The 24,240-nt window shown below is 36.2% G+C and overlaps 1 protein-coding gene across 2 annotated transcripts; it reads left to right on the forward strand.

The window, feature by feature from the left end:
* The first annotated feature begins 417 nt into the window (after window positions 1-417).
* Window positions 418-21,657, forward strand: fam219aa (family with sequence similarity 219 member Aa). 2 transcript variants are annotated; one of them, XM_053479237.1, is made up of 6 exons: window positions 418-628; window positions 12,465-12,564; window positions 14,744-14,846; window positions 16,759-16,839; window positions 18,996-19,071; window positions 19,487-21,657. In XM_053479237.1, exons 1-6 carry the CDS (start codon window positions 569-571, stop codon window positions 19,643-19,645), a joined length of 579 nt encoding a protein of 192 aa, XP_053335212.1. In that variant the 5' UTR covers window positions 418-568; the 3' UTR covers window positions 19,646-21,657. The 2 variants fall into 2 exon arrangements, with proteins under 2 accessions (XP_053335212.1, XP_053335213.1); XM_053479238.1 differs by having other exon boundaries at window positions 18,996-19,050.
* Window positions 21,658-24,240: the final 2,583 nt, after the last annotated feature.

Raw genomic sequence — 24,240 nt, forward strand, 5'->3', positions numbered from 1 at the left:
TTGATGTATGCATGTTGTTATTTAATACTCCTGCATGATCATGTACTGTACATTAGCTCTGAGATACTTGAATAAATGAGTGCAAACATAAACAGAACAACAACAACAACAACAATCCTCCCATCTATTTTACACACAGAACCTTCTGGGCGTGTCCTCATGAATTATTTATTAACACGTCGAGACGGGCGTCGTTTGTGTATCCGGAAGTGAAATGTTGACGTTACTCTATTCCTCTCCACCCGTATTCCTGCAAATCCCGGCTGCAGCATTTTGGATTGGTTAGGAATATGCTGTAATGTCTATCTCGTATCTGATTGGCTGATTGGGGAGTGACTGGGCAGGAAAGGAACAATCCTAGAGCAGGAGGCGGGATTTTCCTCGGAATACGGGTGAATACCGTTGACGTTGAGTCACCTCTGACTCTGAGCAGCGGGACCCGTTAGATAGCTGACAACAAACCGAAGCGGCTCCGGATACCTCGGCGTGATTAAATGCGGTTTTCCGGTTACGAGCTCAGATTAAACCGTGGAGATATAGTGTGTGAGAAGACCATCGTGTTGGGAAAATGATGGAAGAAATCGACAGATTCCAGGTCCCGCCGGTGAGCTCGGAGACGCAGCCGCTGGTGAGTAGCGCTACCGCTAGCACTAATGCAGCATCACAGCCGGAGCTCTGAGTTCAGCAGAAACACCGAGACTGGGTGTGAAGTCAGGAACATTCTCGAACATTCTCGAACATTCTCCGTAGCTGGGAATCTCTAGACATGTGGGGGAAAACAAGGCTGAACTGGTGAATAGACTGATGAGGAGGAGTGTTACTCATTTGTATTGTTTACAGATGATGAAGAGCTAAGGCCAGTGTTTTCCCCATTGATATTACAGAATGTTCACAATTATTACACTTTTTTTTTAACCATGAAGTCATCTTTACAACTACCTAAATAACTTCCATCCCCCTAATGAAAACTAAGAGCATGTTGTCCTGCCCTTTATTCTGATAGTACTATAGATTGTACTAAAGATGGGAATCACTAGGGATCACGATACCCAGGTTCTCCCCCTCATTGCGATTTCAGTGGTTCCTACAGGTGTGAAATATACTTTCGGTGGTAGCCATGGGAACCAGATGGCATTACCTGCCAGCACACAACCAACACATGTCCTTTAACACAATATTGAGATTTAATTGATACTTTATTTCGGCTGCTGCCATCAAGAGGTTGCCACAGCGACTGTTTTGTACCGGTTTTTACACCGGATGGCCTTTTTGGCTCAACCCTCCTATTTTCTAACTGGGCTTGGGACCAGCAATGCATCCAGTGGTTGGGTATTATGGGGTGTGGCAACCCAGGATCAACAACTTAAAACCTTAGCCACCTGAGCCACATAACCCTAACCCTACCCCTACAAACCCTCCCCTCCATCTACCCGATTACAGTGAAGAATAAGACAAATGGGGAAAAAAACTGTTTGTCAGAGCACATAGCCCTTAAAAACATTTTTTACCAATTTTTGCATCACTATTTTATTTATTTGAAAAAAAGGTCAGAATTGCACAATTGTACAGAGTGACAGTTTTTTTTAGCACAACCTAGGCAATATAATTAACTGATCTTTATTTCATTTTAACCAACTATGCAAACATGACTGAGAAAAAAATAATTACAACAAATGAGTGGCACAGGCAATGACATAGCACAGATTTATATGATCATTTGTTATGGTTGTTTTCAGTTGTTTCTGTAACTAAAATATAATATGCATTAATAATAATAATGCATTTTGTATGTTCTACATTTTTGTGACGTCATTCCCATATTCTTCTAGCAGACAAATTTGCAGGTTTTACAAGTAATGAAACGTTTTATCCTAAAAGGGTTAAATAGATGGGATCAAGAATGAGTTCATCAGAGGGACAACCCAGATGTTTTGGAGATAAAGTCAGAGAGGTCAGATTGAGATGGTTTGGACATGTTAAGAGGAGAGATTGTGAGCATATCGGTAGAAGGATGCTGAGGTTGGAACTGCCAGGCAGGAGGTATAGAGGAAGACCAGATAGGAGATGCAGTGATGGAGCACATGAAGTTAGTTGGTGGGCAAATATATTTGGGTGGCCATCATTATACTTGGGCAGCTCACTTTTTACTGCAACATTTTACCACCTCAAATGCAGCTATATACAATTTGAAAATCTATTCCTAATAAAACTATTCTTTCAAAACTAGCAATACATGAATTGCACATTCATTACACATTTTCTCTATCTTTAGTGAAAATATCTCAATAAGTCTTCCTAATTTATGACTAATATGTGAAACATCCACTTCTATGAGTCAGCCATTATACACTAGGTTATTTAGGTATGTAGGTTTTTTTGTCTCATGAAATATCTACTATATTTTACATATAGTCAGATGTTTAACCCAAAGTTGTTACGTCAGCATTTTTTGTAGATCATATAAAAAAGATAACCGAGTTTCTTCTTTGATTCTTTTTTTAATTATTGAAATCCTGATTTTAAATGATGAGGTTACTTTATACAGACAGACCTGTTCCCCAAAATTAAAGATAAACTACTGTAGGACATGCCAACAAAAGTACAAAATTATGTCAGGACAAAATTTTGAAAGCTGATTGTCGGTGTTTGTTAATCATTTCCTTGACATTTCAGAATTCTATTTTAGTGGTGTTCTGGGTTCAAAAACATCCAGATGTCCAACTGATTTAGTTGCCTGCTACACAGCCATATTTAAAAATGACTCACTAATCTTACCTACTGGCAGGTGTAAGTAAGTAAATTATTACAATGCTCAGAATGCTTTAGTTGCTAGTTAACCATAGAGATTTGACGTCACTTGTTGAAGTCCAAGTTGATGTGTTACGACAAAACCTTCAGGTTGGACAACAGATATTACAGCTGTACACTGTAAGACATAACAATTTGTATGATTGTACCGCTTATGAAATTTAAATAATCTTTTGTTGGTTGTTTTAGTTCATTTAATCGATGGGTCAGTTTTCAACTGGTAAACTTTCAACTGTTAAATAGTCTTAAACCAACGAATTCCTTTAAAAAGCATAACTTTTACAGAAATTACAAACCACTTCCATCTTTTTAAAAGTACTTAAAAAAATACTCTTATTTTGCAATAGTATCGATTCTTTATCTTTTGGATTAATTATATTAATGAATTTCCACCACCTACTGGACTGGAGTGCGGAGCAGAAGCTTGGCGGTGATAGAAAGATTATCAGTTTGTATGTGACATGTTGTGTAATTATTTTAATGTTTATTAAACACTTTAAGTAGATTTTTTCATACTAAGCTGTAAAAAATATAGCTGCTTAGGACAGATCATACAACAAACTTTAAACTATTGATTAGAATCCAGTTCATCTGATGATAAAAACCTGTTATTGGGAAACGAACCTGCAGTACAAAACGCTCCAGTCGGATCACTCCAGCCCTGAGCTTTGCATTGTTCCAGCATTAAGAATGATTTTTTTGCACAGTTAAAAGGCTTATCCTGTGCTGAAGTGTGAAAAAAAAATAATTAATTAAAGATGAAAGTAATTACATTATTACATTACAGATATTAAAATATCTGCTGACTTACATAGAGTAATTCATCACACCACTTCAAAAACTTTTTAATCAGATTGAAATTGCCAGTGCTGCTGAATTGTAAAATAGATTTCATTTTTGCTGATTGAGGGTGAAGACTATAGATCAGGCCTAATATTATTTAAACTGTAATTAGTGAGAAGGAAAATGTAAGGGGTGTAAAGTATATTGTATTAAATCCTGTCATTTAATATTTAAGGAATATTACATGAAAAAAAGTGCTGTTGTGCTGGATATCAGCATCGCAAGTGATGTGAGGGTGCAGCCTCACCTAGATTGTGATATTGCTCTTAGACAACAGTTCCATATAGGGATGCACTGATACCACTTTTTTGGAAAACGAGTATTTGCATTTCAGTACTCGCCGATTACTCAGTCGGAACTGACTGTAATATAATTATGGGGCATTATGTTGAATGATCTACATGCTAGGTTAAGTAGGTTATTTGTGATAAAATACATATAGTACACTAGATGTGCCAGCGACTTCATTTGTGTGGAATTTAATTGCACACATTTTAAAAAACGTACAATGTCATCTGTTGAATTTTGTAATGAAGTAAAAAAATTTTGTAAAGTGCATAGAATGAAAGTGTGAGATCATTAAAGTAGATTTCAACTGCACACTTATAAGTGCGTTTTAAAAAATGTACAGCGCCATATGGTGGATTTTGAGAGGAACAAAATTCCTTTTCAAGGTCGAATAAAAACGTTCATTATAATATTGGTTTTCCATTAAAATTTCAAAAAAATAAACAAAGCCCATATGTTACATCAAGCTTGGCCAAACACACATGTGAAAACCCCAAATAGATTTTATAGATAGTACATTTTTTACAGTCCTTTGTCTGAAATTGTTTCAAATCAGTAGTACACTAGCGTACTATCTGATGCTAATAACTAATAATCTCTCTCTTTTTCAAACATTATATTTAACACATTGTAAATCACTTAATTTTTTAATTTTTTTATTTTTTTTTACACCAAATGTTTTGCTAAGACCTGGCAATCCTCTATATTAACATTACATTAATGTTTAATTAGATGTCTTTTATTTTGTTTACATTCTAATGAATATATTTTATTTTGTAAGAGTATTAATAAATAAGACAAACACAATGATGCATTTATTACGTAGGTATCTTTTATTATGATCCACGTAGAAGCAAATGGATACACAGTACGATTCAGTTTCTTCTTAGAGTAATTTCCTAAAAAAAGTGAGTGTATGTGTGTGTGCCCTGCGATGGATTGGCACCCTGTCCAGGGTGTACACCGCCTCATGCCCTAAGCCTCCTGGGATAAGCTTCAGGTCCCTGTGAACCTGAATACAGGATAAAGTGGTATAGAAGATGAGCGAGTCAGTGAGTTATTGACCTAAAAGGCTAAGCAGACTAAACACAGTTTGTTATGTCTCAAATCAGCTCAATCCACTTCACCCAATCTCTCCACTTCCATAGCGATCGATCTTATAGTCTGTTCACTTGACACGAGTTTATGTAGTGTGTTGAGCTCAGCTGGACATTTGCTCATTGAAATGGAGCTGGGATGAGGTGACACAGCCTGGGGTGATGTTGCTTCTCTCTTTTATCCAGTCCCACTATTCAGAGAGCCAGCTGTTACCCCGCGACACACTTTTCTCATGCTAATTCCAGATTTAAGGCTATTGAGCATAGACATTAAAATGGGTTGTGGCTCAATGGCTGAAAGTATTGTTGTCTCTTCATTATTGTGACTGATGAATTCTGGAATCTAATTGGACAGAAGGTGTTGATTTTGTTTTCTAGAACAACATGTATTGAGAGTATTCGGCTATAAGGTTTGGTTTGATGTTTGATATTCTATAGGAGGGAACAAATTTTTTTAAGTGATTACCGGAAGTAACTTAATTCCTTGAAGTTCCACTCCCAGCTTTAAAGGTAGCTATAAATGTATGCGGTATAAGAAGAATAAAACACTTTTGCACATGCTGGTATTACAAAACAATAAATTTTTGAATTCCATCATTAACTTTGCTTTATGTTGGTTCTTATCGAACCACCATGGGACCGGTTTGTTATGGCTACACCAAAACAGCGCTTATTAAGTAATACATCACCTTAACCTTATCTGAGTGATCTCTTGTGCTGTCCAGCTGGGTCAGCTATAAGCACACATGGAGAAGAGACAAAGCTCACAATGGGACTTGCTTACATGGTAACGGACCAAGAAGGGCAATAAGCATTGGGTTTAAACACCGTTTAGTTTTTGGATTAGCTAAGAGTTTGGGTTGAATATCTGCCCGGTGAGACACTCAGTTTGTAAAGATAATTATGTTGGCTTGGTTTAGAGAGCTTAAGAAATGTAAATGTATATCTTTTTTATGTTTCCTAACACTTGGAAGTAGTACTGGCAGATTCACCAGTTGGAATAATCTGATTTCCAACCTCGGTGCATTTTACAGAAGAAGTGGGAAACTGGATGCACTCATGTTCGTATTTTGTTAGCAACATTCTAGGCAGCTAACTCAAGTGAGTGACGTGTATGTCATATGGTAATGAATAGGAAGTGTTTTAGATTAAACTAAATAATATACAGTTAGTCCTCGACTTACGAATATTTAAGTTACGGTTTTCCACAGAATGGACCACAGATCTACAAACATTTAGAGATGCAAACGAATGTATACAATATTTTCAGTGTGTAAGTGAATGTATAAAATGTCCAAAGTCCGGTATATTGTATGTGTGTGTGTGTGTGTGTGTGTGTGTGAATGAAATGAGTTGGCCTCACCGGTTTCAGTTAATCAGTTCGGGAGCACGATGATAGAAATTAGCTGTGCTTTAAACAAGTTCACAGTCTTAATACAGCTCTGAGAGCTCTTAATAGTAAACACAATAGAAGTTGAAAGGCGCAGTCTTACGCGAGTATAATGCTGAACCAAAATAACCATGTTTGGTTATTTTTAGGCTTTAAATTGTACAGTATATTTGTGTCAATGGTGCATAAGATTCACTTTGTCGGATTTACGAACAAATCCGGCTTACGAACGTACTCCTGGAATGGAACTCGTTCGTAAGTCAGGGACTTACTGTTAATTGGATTAATTTAAAGTTATTATGTGTAACTAAAGGATATTATGTGTAATTTAAAGGCGAGAATTTTGAAAATTGTAATCTACAGCAAAAAAAAAAAAACCAAAAAATTAAGCCTATAATTTAGTTCTTTAGTAATATGTATTAAAGAAAAATTCTGTTTATCTTGTTTTAAGACTGCAAGTTTATATTATGTGTTTGATATTAAAAAATTACAATAGAATTATTGTCATTAACTATAAGTGTAATTATCTCCCCCTAGTTATAAGTTTCACCACAGCATTGCTGAATTCTCTCATATAATTGTTGATGAATTTTCTCCATATTTATTATCTCTGACATTTTCTTTCTATAAACTAAATATTCATATATGCAATATTTAATTCACTAATACAAGAAGAACAAAAAAAAAAGAAAAATCGCAATATAAATCGAATCAGCACCAAGGTATTGTGATAATATCGAATCAGGTGGTATCTGGTAATTTCCATTCCTACTACTTATTCTTCTCTTGTTGGGGTTTGGAATAGACGTAAATTTGTCTGTATGTTTTTTTTATTTATACATATATATATATATATATATATATATATATATATATATATATATATATATATATATATATAAAATATTAGCAATATAAAACTTACCTGTGCATAATTTTTCCATGAGTTAGAAATAATAATAATAAAAAATAAATAAAACCATAACTTGTACTTGAAAGATTCATTGGTGTCAGTTTTGTTGGGTTGATGTTAAGATTACGCACAGCGTGATCTTTTTCCCAGCTGTCAGTCCAGCTGAATTATTTATCATTCCATGTGTTGCCAGTATAAATCAGCGCACACTGTCTGTACACTCATCTGTTTCTAAAAGAACATACAGTAGACACTTGTTCATCATCTCAGACTGCACTTGGTGTGTAATAATGGCATTTGCAGGCTTGACCCAGCATTCCCTGCTTTATCACTTATGGACGTGTACTGAAGCAGTTTGAGAGTTGGCTCAACTTTGTCTGGAGTCCAAATGGCACGCCTAGACAGGAAGTGGTCCTCTGGGACCACGCATCACTGCCGTGCATGCACGTGCTTCTTAAAACAAAGCTCAGTACTGTCCTGGTTTTTCCCCAAATGGTCAGAAGGAACATTGTGTGGTTTTAGTTATAAGCTGCTAAGTTGTTTTAAAGGCTGAATTAATAGAATTTGGGATGCATTTGGTTGCATAGGAATATCTGTGCTCCCAAAGATGATGAAAATATTTAGAGGTGCTAGTTAAATAATTTAGTAAGTTAATTTAAATTGAATAGAAAGTGGCAGCTGTAATTGTACTCAAATGTATAATAAGCTTGAAGCACAACAGAAAACCTATGGGTGCTGTTTGCCCTTTTCCGAATACATGAGCTCACCGATGATGTCGTTGACAAGACAAGTACAGTAAGTAAGAAATTAGTTACAAAAATAGTTAACAACTCGTGAATTCCCTACAATGCCACAGTTGTTCGTTGTCTGCAGTGTTGGGTAGGTAACTTTTATTAAATTTAAAGACTAAAGTCCTGTTAAAAATATCATAAATGATGAAGCTATTGTATTTACTTCATCAAATTTATATAATTTAGTACATTTAATAACCTTGTAATAAAATATGACATTGTAATTATTATGACACATGCTGCAGTTGAAATTTGAACTCTACCATGTTATCTAGGCTAACATTTTTGATCTAGGCTAACATTCATTTGTCATGAATGGAGATTAAAGAGAACTATGTAGCCTATGCGTATAAATAATGTGGATGGGTTAGAGATACTTTCTTATGTAAGAGATCATGGTGTGTTAAAGGTCCCATATTTTCTATTTCTTTACCAAGTTAAAACAGGTCTTAGATGTGTGTCTGTTAACACTAAAGCTGAAATACTGTTAGATTGTAAGACGTTTTAATGTAAATGAGCTAATGCTGAGCAAAGCCCCCTCCGGTAAACAAAAACAGCACAGCTACAGTAAGCAACAACCCGCGGGATGAGATCTGCTTATATGATGTCACATTAGGGGGAAATCTCAGTGGCTTATTTAAGGCCTGGCTAATAATAAAAAAAAAAAAAGTTTGAAAGCAGGGAGTTCTTTCTTATGTTTTATTTTTACGCATACATACATACACACACACACACACACACACTGGAGACCGATCTAAATGTCCAGCGCTAAAGACACACTTGTGACTTCTGTGTTTATGCATTATTTGACTTGCTTAGCTTTGCACCTCCTCCAGTAACTATACATTACCACTTTTACATTAACCACTGTCAGGCAACAGAATTGTGCCAGCCTGCATTGGAGACATTTTATCTCAATTACCTTCATTACCTCAGCACATTTTTAGTGTAGGCGTGCGTTCATTTCAAGGCCAGAGGTGAATGCTGAATACGAAGCTGTGCTGCGGATAGTTGTTTTCATTCTGCAGCATTGTGCGTCTAATCGTTTTTTTCGATTGAAAGCAGTGAGGTTCCTTGAAATGCATTTCTATCTAGTACATTCCTGTTCTTTTATATTTGTTACCAGATTAAAAAAAAAAATGACTACCTTTTTTTGTACTCCTCTTACAGCAACATTTGTGTGATATTTATAGACTAGCCTATGATTTTGTGTGTGTGGGGGGGATGACCAAAACAAAACATAAATTACCCTTATTTGATGAACAATGACCACTGTTAAAGTGGTTCTGGTCATGTGACCGTTCTTTACCTCAGCTCGGTCTTGTATGAGCCTCTTCATTGCGCTCTACATCACTGGCTTGGGGGGTTTTTGAAGACAAGGTCGCACATTGAATTAGCGATAATGCCCAGCTTTGTTTCGGGTTCTGTGTTCCACTTAGGAACCTTAGTCAGAAAGTAAACACGGTCTGACAGCTACTACGGATAGCGTGGTTATATGCTGTGAGCACCCTGCTCCTCTCTGATTGGTCTGTGGCATTTACCCACGGTGCCTCGTGGCCTCCTGTAATAAGGCCAGGCTTGTGCTCATAATAAGAGCTCTGTTGGCAGAGAATATTACTCGCTCCCTTGCACGCTCTCTCTCTCTTCCTCTGTTTCTCTCGAACAGATGTCCTCTGTTTGCTTCCCATTTTCTACAAGGACCCAAACCTTACAGAGTAAACAAAAAGCTGGCATGGTTTTCTAGAGGAAATACTAGGTGGTAACTATGGCATTAGGAAGTCTCCCTTTTTTATTTTTGGCAATCTAGAGAACAAAAGTAGAGAACATGCTGCATTTAGCAGCAAGTATTTAAGTTTAAACATTTTCTCTACGAAAAAATTAAGCTACATAATAGATTAATTACATCTTGTTTAAAAACTTCACTAAAACAAGCACTGAACAAGCTTAGTTTAAGGATGATCAAACTAGACCTTGCAACTTTGTTATTGTGTCTACATTCAATTGTTCTCTTTTATATAAAGTCATTCGTTTGTTTAAACATGGACATGTTTTGTCCAGTAAGCTCATTTGTTATTGCTGGCTATAAGTTTTTAAATCTTGACCGTTACAAGCTGACTGGTTTTGATTGGTGCAGTGTGGGAATAGAGGTAGGAGGTAAAGATTGGCAGACTGTGATGTTGTACATTCAAAAGAACATAGCAAAGATTTGCTCAGAAAATGCTCAGGCTCAAAAAATACTCCAATACCCACATAATATAATGTGATAACTATATAACGTAAGTGCAGTGTACGTCATCATGCTAGTGAACAGACATCACAAAACCACTACCCAGGGTCCGGGTTCGAATCCGGCCTCGTGTTTCCTACGATGTATTGGGAACTCGGTCCAGGGTGTAACCCGCCTCCCTGTTCCCTAAGTCTCTAGGGATGTGTTGGGTGTAACGTGTTAGAGCACTTGGATTACTTTTTTTGATGTAACGAGTAATCTCACGCGTTGGGTGCGCCATTTAAATACTCAGTCATTTAGTTATATTTTCAAAATTTTAATCCATTATTCAGACAATTTATGTAATCAGTGAGCCAGACAGCAGTCATTCCCAATCCGTTAGTGTTTGTGTGTCACAACCCCAGTCCCTCATAACCCTCCCCCCTTGGTTATTTCTGCCGTTATACCCCTATCTCACCTATGCGGTTGGACTATGCGAGGACCGACGCTCAGAAAGATGGAAATCTAATCACATCGGCAAAACTCGCGGTGAATCATGATGAACCATACTTACGGCCACCGCGCGAAACAGCGTAGGTGGGATAGGGGTATTTAAAAAATACTTTGAAAAATTTTTTTAGGAATCATTGTTGATATTAATGAATTTGCCACATGAATGAACTGCAAACCGAATCGCTATTTTTTTTAGAGCTTTATTCACTGTATCCAAACTTAGTGTAAGGTGACCTATGACGCTATCTTACAAATCTGCTAGCTGCTAGTACAAACGATTAGTCTAGTAGTAGGCACTGTAGTAACTGCGAAAATGTTAGTTTTTCTAATCGCTTTTAGAGTTTATTATGTTTATTATTTGCACCCCAAAAAAATTAAATAAATAATAATAATAATACATACATAAGTACTGGAAACCTCTCATTAAGTAGCTGTATGGAAGGCTCAGGACGTTTTCACATTAGGCACGGTTGATTCGTACCTTGCTCAGAAACGATGTCTCCCCCCTCCCCACTCCCCTGCTGGCCAGCGTTCATATCGCTCTTGGTCTCCGTTCTTGGGCACTCAATCAGAACAGTATGTCCCAGCCCAGCCTGATCGGATGGGGGGGGGAGACATAATCTATTTAATTCATACTTGTGAACACTTAATCTGATAATTTCTCCCTTTTTGGAGTGAATATATTTTCTTTGCACATGTTTACCCCATGTAGGGGTAACATTAGGTAAAGTGACGAGTTCCCTCATAGGAAGTTTTACTTTCATTCCTAATAAGCAAGCTCAGCCAAAACAACTCCGTCTTTACTTCAGACCTTCTACCACTGGGTCTCTGGCTGATTCTGTCTGGGTCACTAATTGGCTCATGTTTCACATTCAGTAAAGCATCTAACCAACTGCAGAATCCTGCAGAATGCACATTTTATTGGAAAAAAGCTTATATTTCTTATATTTCCAGCAGATTAAAACGTCAAAAAGTAGCATTCTAGTTAAACCCTTTAAGCATATAAACACACTGGATCTCACTGGATCAACTTCCATGTGAACAATTAGCCGTATCGAAATGTTCTGTCTTTTACATTTCTCTTAGTCCTTACTCACTGGGCGGTTAAAGTGGGACAGGCACTGAAAGGAAGATTAAAATGGTTTTAGAAGACTGCTGAGTCATCCTGTGTAAGTGGACTAACATCAGCTTAATCAACACTCCCAGCCCGTCTAGACACCCTCTGGAGCCTCTGTACTGTTTATGCACAGTCTTACTATTGCTGCATCTTTGTTTCTTTGAGATAATTGCAAGATTTTTACTTTTTGGTATTTGGAAAATACGTGATCTGTTATATTCCTAATCACTGTAGAAGATACTGTTGTTGTTTCAGTCTGACTTCTTTATGCCATGAAGTCACTGTACTGTAATTAACTTAACAATAATGCGAATGAACGCACAATAAAAAGTCCTAGTTTGACTTGAACACTTTCTGCATGAACAATATCAACATTAGATCCACCATCTGAATCCTTTATAATAGCAGTATAGTGTATCGAATATTTCAACATTGATTGATTATTTAATTTTATCATTAATTTATTATTTCTGTTTTTGTTTGACATTATGTTTCTAGGACCCAGCAGCAACATCCACATTAGAAGCTGACTCAAAAACAAGAGAAGCCGAATCTGTGCCCATCAACTACAAGCCTTCGCCACTGCAAGTGAAAATCGGTGAGTTTTGGTCCATGTATTAAGCCATTGACGTGTAAAATATTGCATGTCAGAGTGCTCTGGACACAACAGGCCACTATAACAGTATTATAAATTTGCTGATGGCGCACACAGTGTGAAGCAAGAACACTAATTAGGAGCTTCTGTGGTCTCGAGCATAAATCGTTCCGGAAGTGGGCTCGTATTCCAAAACACTCGTAAACCAAATTTTCTTATAGGAAATAATAGAAACTCAAATTATTCGTTCTACAGCCCAAAAAAAAAAAAAAAAACATAAAAATAATTAACACAAAATATAAAGTAAAAATAAAAAAACTTTACCTGCAGTTTACCTTAAAAAAAACTTAAAAATAAATCCCGACAGATAAGTGTTTTTGTTTGCGCACGCAGGCGCTGTGTGTGTGTGTGTGTGTGTGTGTGTGTGTGTGTGTGTGTGTGTGTGTGTGTATAAAGTGCATGCACACACACACACACACACACACACACACACACACACACATTAACGGAGAGATTGTTTTTAAAACCGTTTAAAAATTAGCAAGGAAGATCGCTAGTCACACTTGCATAAGCGCATACTAACGGAATCACTGCTGTAAAGTAAAACAACAACAACAACAACAAAAAAAAACAAATTAACCAGCCTGTGGGTGTGTTGGTGTAAGTGAATGAACACACACACATACAAACACACACACACACACACACACTCCCGCCTTCCCCCCTCCTTTCAGGTTTCCAAACAAACACACACACTCTCTGCCCTACACAGACACACACGCACACAAACACACACGCACACTCTGCAAGCACTAAGACCCAGCTGGGGAGACGATAGGTCTCGGCTTTACAGCCGCCTCTCCTCCTCTCAGGTTCCCAAACAAACACACAGAAACTCTGCTCTGTCGCGACTGTTTTCAAAGGTAAGAAGCTTGTTAATTTTTTTTTGTTGTTTTACTTTACAGCAGTGATTCCGTTAGGACAGTGTGTGTGTGTGTATTCACCCAGCAGGAGAGACGATTATCTACAATTCCGCACCGCAAGAGATAGAAAAAACTGTTGGCTCAGTTGTGATGATGTGACGCTCAGTGTCAAAACAAGAAGCGCATGCATGATACATAATACTCGGTGCTCATAAACTAAAACAACGCTCGTTTTTCAAGTCAAACTTTATTAAAAATCTTTGCTCATCTTGCGGAACACTCGTAAAACGATTTACTCGTAATGCGAGGTTCCACTGTAGTTATTTATGTAAGCATAGTAAGGGTTGGAAACCACCAGGGAGCACACGATTCTCTATGATCATGACACCTAGGTACCGATTTGATTTGTATTGCCATTCTATAAGTATCACAATTTTATAAATTATAATATAAATACAGAGGAACTGCAACATTTTAAAGCCTCAAATGCAAGCTTATTTAAATAAATAAAAAAACATGTATTTAAAATATCTATTTTGGAGATACACGAAAGATCACAATCACTATATGTCATAGAATTTCTGTTTTCCCCTCATCTACAGCACAATATGTTAACATTTAATAAACCAGAATGACCCAATTACTCACAGATTAGTTTGTTTTACTTATTTTAGTGCTAAGTAGTGAAACAGACAATGGAACATGCTTAAAAACATTATCTCTAACACTAGTTTCATTAAATTTGCGCTGACTTAGATTCCTGGTTTTACAAGGTCTGATAAGGTTTCCTGACATGCTTTTCTGTTTAGAGCAGTTGTAATGGGTGGTTATTCAAGGTTCTGTAGACATTCTGTTCTTTTGCCTTGCTAGATGTTTTTTGTTTTCCACACCAGTCAGTCTAGCAGTTTCTAAAATACCTAGATCAGGAGCCTAGTCACCAGTTCCATTTTTCCCCCACCATTCTTATCTTTGGTGTGAACATAACCTCGAAGCACTTTACTCTGTATCTGCATGCTTTTTGTTCATGATGTTGCTGTTGCTTGATTGACTAATTGCTTGAATGAGCAGAGGCTTATCACAGCTATTACAGCAGCCCGTGAGTTGATATTATACGATCAGTCATAAATCTTTATGATGCATATTTAGTAGTTTTACCCTGTTTTATCATTGCACTTGTTTACAAAATGCCTCACGATAACGACTACTTGCTTATCACTGTTTCAAATCTAGGCTCTTATGGATTTTCTCTCTGATTGCAGAGAAACAGAGAGAGTTGGCCAGGAAAGGCTCGGCAAAAAATGGAACCGTGGGAAGCCCGGTCAATCAGCAGCCTAAGAAAAACAACGTAATGGCCAGAACACGGTAAGTTTATTATACGCAGGAAGAAAATAACATGGAGCCCACTGTCCTGTTGCACATCATAGAGCTGTAGAGCCGAAACACCATACTGAAGTGTGAGAACAGAAAGTGTGAGCGCTAATGAAAAGCAGAGAGAAGACAAGTCAGTGTCACGCTCCTGCTGGGATTAGAAGGAATGAGAACCTGCTGGTGTCGACCAGAAGATAATAGTCCTCTCGGAGAGTGCATAGACTGCAGATTAGACCGATCCTTTGTTCTGTGCAGGAAAAGAGAAGTATGGCTTCTTAAACTTTCATAGAAACTCAACTGATGGTTTAAACGAGAGTTTAAAAAAGTAAATTAAGCAATACATTATGTCAGGATGTATCTGGGTTATTGGAAAGATTGAAATATAAAAGCTTTGGTAATATTGTTTTCCTCTATAAAAACTATGCGTCTTTAGAGATTTCAATAGATAGTGCTTTTAAAGAGAGAAATGCAGTTTGTTCTGGTACAATTAGAGATACAGTTCTAATTTGCAAACCCTGTTAGATTTCCTACCATACATTAAAATAAAAGCTCAAAAGATTCATTGTAGCCTTTTTTATGTTAATATTTATCAACTATATTTCTGTTAGTTTAAGTAAAAAGAAACTTCTTGTGTTATAATGTACAGGAGGGTTCATACTTTTGGATATTATTTAGATATCTCGTTATCCCAAGGTGTACTGAATCAAAACGTATGTATAAATGTGATACCAAAAATGACACGTAGGCTCTTTGGCTGCAAGTCCTATAGCAGAGAAAGTCAGGTTTCAGGTTTGTACATTAGTCATGGGGTCTAATAATCTGCTTAGATAAACGAGTATATGGTAAGTTTATTTATCCTTTTTTTTTTTTTTTTTTGTAAAATAAAGTGAAATTTAATGGGATTATAGTGTCAAGGGTGTTTAAGCCAAAACTGGACTTTAGATTGTGCAGAATAACAGAACACATTTCTTAGAGTGAAAAACTCCCTTTATTTCTCTATATATTTCCCTGCTACACTAATGCACTTATCCCAGTATTTCACTAGTGCTTGAATACCATCAAGGTAGAAAGGTTTCTCATTAGGCTGGAGTGATGATCGAACTGCCTGCTTTACGTCTGAAACGCTGGCCCCCCAGGAGCTTCTTTAATGACCCAAACATGAACTGTAGAAATGGCTTGGAGCGAGGTCAGGACTGTGCGAGGGATGTGGCACTAACGCCCAGATAAGTTCCTGTAACGTGCAAGTGGTGTTTGTGAGTGATTGTGTGTACAGTTAACACAGTTATTCATCTATATTTAAGGATCAGGCATTACACTTACTGAATGTTCATTGGAACGATGTCAGTGGGCTCTGTGCCACCACAGCGGGGTACTGCCTTTTTTATAACATTACAAACGTTTGAAAGTTTTACTGCAGCTAAGAGTCTTATCCCCGTACTGTGCATAATGTCATCAGTTTTACCCATTTATTTATGAGACATGTCATCACAAGTCCCAGGTTAGACTTAATAGCTCCTTAAGGTGCGATATAAATGTTCATTATTAATAATTATAAAAATATTTTTGTGTGTGTCTGTGTATATATGTATGTATGTGTGTATATATATATATATATATATATATATATATATATATATATATACTGTATATATACTGTATATATACTGTATATATTTATTTATTTATTTTTTCCACCCACATGGAGCAAGCCTATAGATCTGAACCTTGATATGGTCTAAAGGAGTTAAGAAAATACGTTTACTTTTCTTTAGTGCACCAGTTATTTCTAAATGATTAGTTTCTGAATGATCTAGCTAAAGATTTCAGCACAAGTACAATAGGGATGGTTTTTTTCTACTTTTGATGAAACAAAAACTATTTTATTTACCTCTTGTTTCACCTTTAGGTTGGTTGTTCCTAATAAAGGATACTCATCTTTAGACCAGAGTCCTGACGAGAAGCCCCTGGTAGCACTGGATACAGACAGGTACCGTGATTTTAAGAATTTTTAAATAAAGGTTTTGTTTTGTTTTTTTACTCAGAGCACAGAGAAAATAACATGCTTAGCTACCGGCGCTCAGTTCTTATCTCTTTGGCTGAAAGTTCATTCTATTTAAAACTTATTTGAAAGGCAAATTGCAGCAAACCCACGTGAGAAATTTCCATCCATAAAAGCCGAGTAATTAACCCAAAAGATCCATTTATGGTCTCGTTGCACGTGGGAATCTGTATAATTACTTTTGGCCAAAGTCTTTTTATGAACAGTTTTCAGTGTACTAGAGGCTAATTATACAAATTCTAAACTTCATATAAAACACGAGACGTTTCGTCAGTTTTATCTGCATCTCAGTGTCTGTATCTTTAACTGTCCTTAATAATCAACAGGAAGCTGAACAAAAGGAAGTGCTGTGCTTTTCGAGAAGTTCAACAAGCTTTAAATAACATAATGTGTTACAGTTATAGTTTTGCATATCAGTAGATGACACATGTTTGGACTGACCTGATCATTTCTCCTACACCAGTGTGCTGTTAAATTCTTGATTCTGATTGGTCAAAAAGTTTAACTGAAACTTACAGTCAGACCAAAAAGAAACAGGAATTAAAAATCCTGTTCAATTGTTGATATGGGAAAAGAGAGGAAGAAAAATGTTAGACAAAAAACATTTTAAGCCTTTAAAGATTGTGGAATAACATAAATAAAACACACCAGTATGTGCAATTATTAGAAAACAATCATTTTCAGGGTTGATTAATGTAAAGTCATTTATTATCAGGTCACTCATCTCCGATGTCCTTCTTATTGTGACTGTGCACTTTAAAGCACTTAATGCAGACTTATCTTTCTTTCCCTTGCTCTCATTACATTTATTTTGATTTTTATTTAATTAGAAAAAACAGAAGGAGCAGGGATGTCTCTTCTGAATACGGATGTAAATCAATCCCACTAAAATGACTCATTAATGCATTTTGCAACAAAATCGGTGTAGAATAGCCCTTACTGATGTACAGTGGATATATAAATTGTAGGTTTCTGTAATGTTAAAAAATGTAATAAAATCATGATCAGTAATTCCAGATCTTTTTTCCAGCTTTAATACAATTTCTGTACCGCAAGCAATGCAAAAGCTGACTTTTTTTTTTTTATTTCCCCTGACATGGGTCATTGAAATTGCACACGTTGGTAAACTCTTCCTATACACAAAGGTGCTACTACAGTACACACATAGTGCACTTGTGTGCACGATGCATTTGTGCCATGATTGAAATCAAATCTTGAATACTCTTTAAAAATCCCCTTATTTGCAGTGGAAGGGTTTCCATTGTGCTACAGTATGTTTTTATCGGATAGTAGTGTGCACAGATAGATGAAGAAGTTTAAAGAAGGGAACACCAAGACAAACCATGATAAGATAATCAATAATCAACTGTGATATTAAATGCAATAAAAAGTTTTTCAGATTTTGTTCCAATTCTAACCAAATTTAGCTAAAAATTTGCTCCTACCACACAAGATACTGTGTTCTCTGTCAATGTGTAAATAGTTTAGAGTGCACCCCCTGCAGATGTATACTAGAAGTGCAACATTTTACCACCTCAAATGCAAACATATTTACATTAAAATAAATTTGAAATAAAACATTTTGGCATGCAATACATAAATTGCCACTAAAAAGATTAAGTAAACATACATTAACTGAATCGATTGTTTTTTCATCTCTACATTTTAGCATGTGTAAATTTGAATTTGAAATTTATTCCAGTCTCCCCCACGCACAAAAAGCTCTAGATCTATCAGTTTCTCCTGATCTCTTCTCAAACTGAAAGATCTGGAGGTTTCATTGACGAGATTCTGCTTTCAATTATTGCTCTGCTGGAAGTGAATTTTTTTTTCAGCTGTCCGAGAGAGACCTAAACTTGGATAATCAACAAATTAAGCCACTTCAAGTTTGTTGATATATGAAAATAATTTACTTTTATTGTGCTAACAGTAGTTATGCATTGTGGCAGGCCATATTACATAACTCTCATAATAGCGCCCCCCTTCATGGTTTATTCCTTACATACAGTAGGTTGCTATACTTATTCAACAGAATAAAATCAACTCGAATAAAATCCGGTGTCTTATCCTTTCTTTTTTTCCAGTGATGACGATTTTGACATGTCTAGATACTCCTCGTCAGGATACTCCTCCGCCGAGGTGAGATCTCTGAGGGACCAGGTACCTGTGCACCATAGCATTGTCTTTTACACATTACAACATCCATACCACCTTGACCTTTTACTTGTCTGCTCATCAAAAGTCCCTTATCTGACGTCCCTTCAAATACACTATCTCATTATTCCCACTATACCTTTTTCTTTATACCACAGCCAACTGATTGGTATTGATTAATTTTCTATAATATGTGCATTATCTTGTAGTAATTCTAGCTGTGAGGCCCATCACAGGTTTAAATTTATAAACAAAGTGTAAACATCGGGCCACGCTATTATTTATCACTTTCTGTGGAATTTATTCCTTTTTAGATCTGTGAAATTAAAGCGGTTGCTGTTTGTTTTTTCCTTTTTTTTAGCCCCTCCCACATCTATCTATCTATCGCTAACACCAACTCTCCTTCTTGCATCCTCCTCAGCAAATTAACCAAGACCTGAACATCCAGCTGCTGAAAGACGGCTACCGCCTAGACGAAATCCCAGACGATGAAGATCTCGATCTGATTCCTCCTAAATCAGTCAACCCCACGTGCGTGTGCTGCCAGGCGACCTCCTCATCAGCCTGTCAGATCCAATAGCCTTGTATGCATTTTGCCTTCTTTCCCTAACCCGCCTTGTACTGTGAGTTCAACTCACCGCTCGACTTTAACCCTTGAGTAACTACTAAACTAAATGAAATGTCTCTCCTACAACTAATATAGGAAAAAAAGAAATAAAAGGAAATGCAGGAAATAGTTATAGGTCTTCGGTTCCTCCTATGGTAGGACATTGTGTTGGTTTCACCACCAGAGGGAGCTAGCTTTAGTTAGGTGAGTGTCTTGTATTTATAGGATGCAGTAACTTGAAAAAAATGAATATGTATTTTAAAAAGGAGAAAAGGTGGAATATTATTATTTGTAAAACATTTCACACAAAGGGTATTCTGTAAAATCTAAAGAATAAGCTTCTGTTACAGCTACTTGTTTCTGGTTTTGGATGTTATAATGCACAATGATGCTCAGATATTGGTATTGAGCAAAAAAATGCTCTCTCTCTCTCTTTCTCTCTATCTATCCATATATCTATCTATCCATCCCAAAATGCTGTTCTATATCTTATTTTTAAACCATTAATTTGTATCCCATATTGCACTTACTGGCTTTTTGTTAGGAACACCTGTACCCAAGTTCATTCCCGCATTCAGCCAATCATGTAGCAGCAGCACGATGCATAGAATAATGCAAACATCAATCTTGAGCTTGAGTTATTCAGCTCATGAAACATGAGTATAGGGAAAATTGTGGAACGTGATCTCAGTAACTTGATGATAATTAGGAACATAATGCCTATTGGCAAATTGTGTACAGTAAGTGCCATAAGGGCCGAATTGGGAATTTCCAAAACTTGATCTAGAGTATTGAGATTTCACAGAATGTCTCGACATTTTCCAAAGGAAGTTTCTAAATCCTAGACATCAGGTTTGTATCGGTAACCAATAGCCTTGCTGCTGGAAGACATAAGAGGGGAATGGCCAGGCTTGTTTGACGTCTACTTGACAGGACGTCTACTGTAACTCTTTACAATAGTGGTGAACAGAAAAACATATCAAAACACAGAATTGAATGTCACCTAGTCTTTTTTCTCTAGTCAGTTTGTAGAGACTGTTCCCAGCAGGAGCCCTAACAATGAATGATTATTATATTGCACTGTATGTTGTGATCATGTTGAATTTTGGGGCATTTAAAAACGACTTTGACAAAATGATGTAGAAATAATGATGAATTAAAGACCCAAACGCAAGCTTGCAAATGCAACCTCAAAGCAATGAAATACGAACTTTAACCTCGACCACATTCGTTTATGGTCTTCTAAGTCTCTAACAGGGTTAGAATTCTGATTGGAGATCGAGACGGATACAGCAGCTTTGTTTTTAATTTCTTGTCTCACATCTCTTAGTGTTGTAATGTTACTTTCTCTTTCATTTTCTTTCTGAAATATTACCATGTGGTGCATCCTAGCTCTCACATTACTCTGCTGCAATAGGGTGTTTGTGGAGCTCTTAGTTATGTAAGTCAATTTATGAGCATCAAAAGCTTGTTCCTTAGTGATCCAGTGGCAAGCAGCCAGCACTTCCAAGACGGCAACCGGGGTTTGAGACCCACTCAGGCCTTTGGCTTGGTATTCATTTGGTCTTAATGTTGTTTTTGCAACTTTGTGTTGGGGCATTTGTTTAACATTGTTCCAACATCATTTAATCCATTCTTAATTAAAAAACAAAACAAAAACATAGAACCAATGTTGTCCCATGGTCTGTAAAATTGCTAAATTAACATCACCACAACATTTTGTAAAACCAAAATCTTTGCTGGATTGTGTATGTATGTCAAATTCCAGACTGTCAAACACTCAAACCAGCACAAACATTTTTTTCCCCCTGATATTGATGTATAAACCTCAACTGAAGCGTTAACCCCATAAGTACATAATTTTACGCATTGCACTATTGCCACATGATTGGCAGATAGGATTACTACATAGAAAACAACTGTACAGGTGTTTCGTTTAAAGTGGTGATACAGTAGGTATGGTACATTAAAACACTATCCAATGATCCAATGCTTTTGTAAGGTTTTCATCTAACAAAATAAGGAGTTTATCCAAATTAATTACACTTGTGTTCCGTCAGCGATTGCATGGTCGAGCTTGAAAAATAACTAATTTAAATTGCCACAGCACACAAATGACAGCTGGAAGCCGAACTGTCCTAATTATGCAGTTAAGATCTAAATTCATCAGTGTTTAGACTTGATAGATGCTTTGCATAGAAATATGTTCTGATTTTTTTTTAGTTTTTTTTTTTCCTTTTTTTTTTTAGATGCTGCTTGTCTTGTTATGTACATAAACATCTGTTTACGGCTGCATGAAGGCGATGATGTGAATTTAAGGAAATGAGAAATGGAATTTCAATACTGACTTCTTCTTATGACTAGTATATGCTGTACTACCAGAAATAGTACTTTCTACTTCAAATGTAACACTGTAGGACGATTTATACATACAGTACTGCGTAAAAAGTCTTGAGCCACCCCCGATTTCTTTATAATAACTTAAACAATGTAGATTGAATGAAAGAAATGGGGGAAAAAAATTACTGCGACAGGCTGCAAAGTTTATTTAACAATCTCATCAGCAACCTCATTTTCCCTCTCATCTGTTCCAACCGCTCAGCATTATTCAGCATCACAGTACACTAATTACCGCCCTGATCATCTGTCATCATCTAACTTTGTTTCTCACTAAATCATTCCTTAAGTTAGATGTTTTATATGCTTGAATGATTTATAGGTCACTGTGATTTAACAAACAAAAACAGCGACTGGACTGAAATTAAGCGCAAAAAAAAGTCATTTGGACAACTATTTATCAATACAACATATGATCTACTTAAGAGTGGCTCAAGACTTTTGCACAATACTGTATACTGTATATAGAACTGTGTCAGGGTTTATTGCACAAATACATATCATGCTACTCACATAACAAAACTTTCTAGGTTTTGACATTGTGTGTGTGCCAAAAGCACAAGATTAGACTGAAAAGTGACATTATTACAGATAGATAAAGTATTCTGAGGTGCCAATATTTACAGTTTTGCCAAAATGTTTGACTCCTTTTTACACTGACGCCGGAGACATCTGAAAAGTACAGGTTTTTGCTTTTTCTTGGCTAAAGTAGCTTTTAAACCGAACGCTAAAATAAAGCCGATTTACTGGAAGGGAAAGGACATGGAACATAAAAGCTGCTTTTGCTTTGCTCTAGTGAATGCACAAGCCTCAAGTTTATACATTGACATAAAACACACTGGTGGGATTTCATTATTTTTATTATTATTTTTTAGCTAAAATTATCTTGTTAGCAAAATCTGCCACTACCGCAGTAACATGACCTCTTCATTTCATTTAAACGTTTACCAAAATATCTTCTCACAATCGTGTATTTCATTTGTTTATCGCCAAAGACTAGTGAATTCTTTCTCGTTTGGACTGTGATCTGGACCGTGACAGTGTGACCGACAAAATTTTTTTTTTTAACACGATGTAAACGGAAATTAAAGAATTTTTGTTTAAGATTTGAAACAAATACACATTCTTGACATATTCAGTAGTATGTAATGGTGCCCTAATAAAGCTGTTATTCACACAACAGGCACAAACACTCCAGCTTTTCTAAATATCATGTTCTGCTTTAGAGACTTACGAAGGGAATTAATTGTAAAATTTTACAGATAATGTGTAGACTTGGTGTGCTAATTAAACAACTGGGATGGTTCTTATAATGATTAATCCTGAATAGGTTAAGTGAATAGGAAGTTGAACATGAACTCAGCGTTGAAGTGCTCATTTAAGGTGTGTTTATACTCAAATCTACTTTCAGGATCTGCTTAGTTGCTGTGTTCTCGGTCGAATCCCACATAAGTCAAAAATCTGGAAATGCGGATTAACTATTAGCAGTAGTTCCGACACTAATTCTTTTTTTTTTCTTTTTTCAGTTTTTATTTCTACCTGTATTTTAGAATTATTTTGGCTGTACATCAAGCATCAAGCTCTTCCTTTTTTTTCTATCATGTTTTTGTCCTGGTCTGCTGAATTAGAGTATGCCTTAAGTCAGTGTCTGTAAAACATATTATTTATTGCGTGTGGTTTGTTTTAATTTATTGAAACAAATTAGAAAGTATGCTTTTTTTTTAACATAGACATACTTTTTTTTTAATCCTGATAAATATCATGACTGTAAAAATGTGAACAGTTTCCATATCAGTATTTAACAATGTTGTAGTGTAGCATATCAATAAATACATCTGGCACATTACAGTTGCAGTCTTTCTGTGTGTGTTTTTTCTGTTTTGTGCTCCAAATATCTGGATCTTGGATTTAAACTGTATTGGAATACTGAAATTGGTATTTTATGAAGCCCAGGTGGTCGTGTTTTTTATTATTATTATTATTATTATTATTCACCACAATATCTTCATACTTCTTTGTCCCATAACCTTAGTCTCATGACTGCTCATACGTAAAAAAAATAATAATAATCTCTCCCTTTTTCTTTTTTTGAATTATGAAGGATTTCTACCCTTTTACTAATCCCTCTGTGAACCTCTTCATAATGAATAAAGTATTTCTACTTCCTTATA

The sequence above is a fragment of the Clarias gariepinus genome, chromosome 19 (assembly GCF_024256425.1).
Source record: "Clarias gariepinus isolate MV-2021 ecotype Netherlands chromosome 19, CGAR_prim_01v2, whole genome shotgun sequence".
Classification (NCBI taxonomy): Eukaryota; Metazoa; Chordata; class Actinopteri; order Siluriformes; family Clariidae; genus Clarias; species Clarias gariepinus.

Coding starts and splice junctions, on each gene's coding strand:
- fam219aa (XM_053479237.1), top strand. CDS start 569: ATGATGGAAGAAATCGACAGATTCCAGGTCCCGCCGGTGAGCTCGGAG. Junction 14,847..16,758: donor AACGTAATGGCCAGAACACG/GTAAGTTTATTA, acceptor TTTCACCTTTAG/GTTGGTTGTTCCTAATAAAG. Junction 16,840..18,995: donor GTAGCACTGGATACAGACAG/GTACCGTGATTT, acceptor CTTTTTTTCCAG/TGATGACGATTTTGACATGT.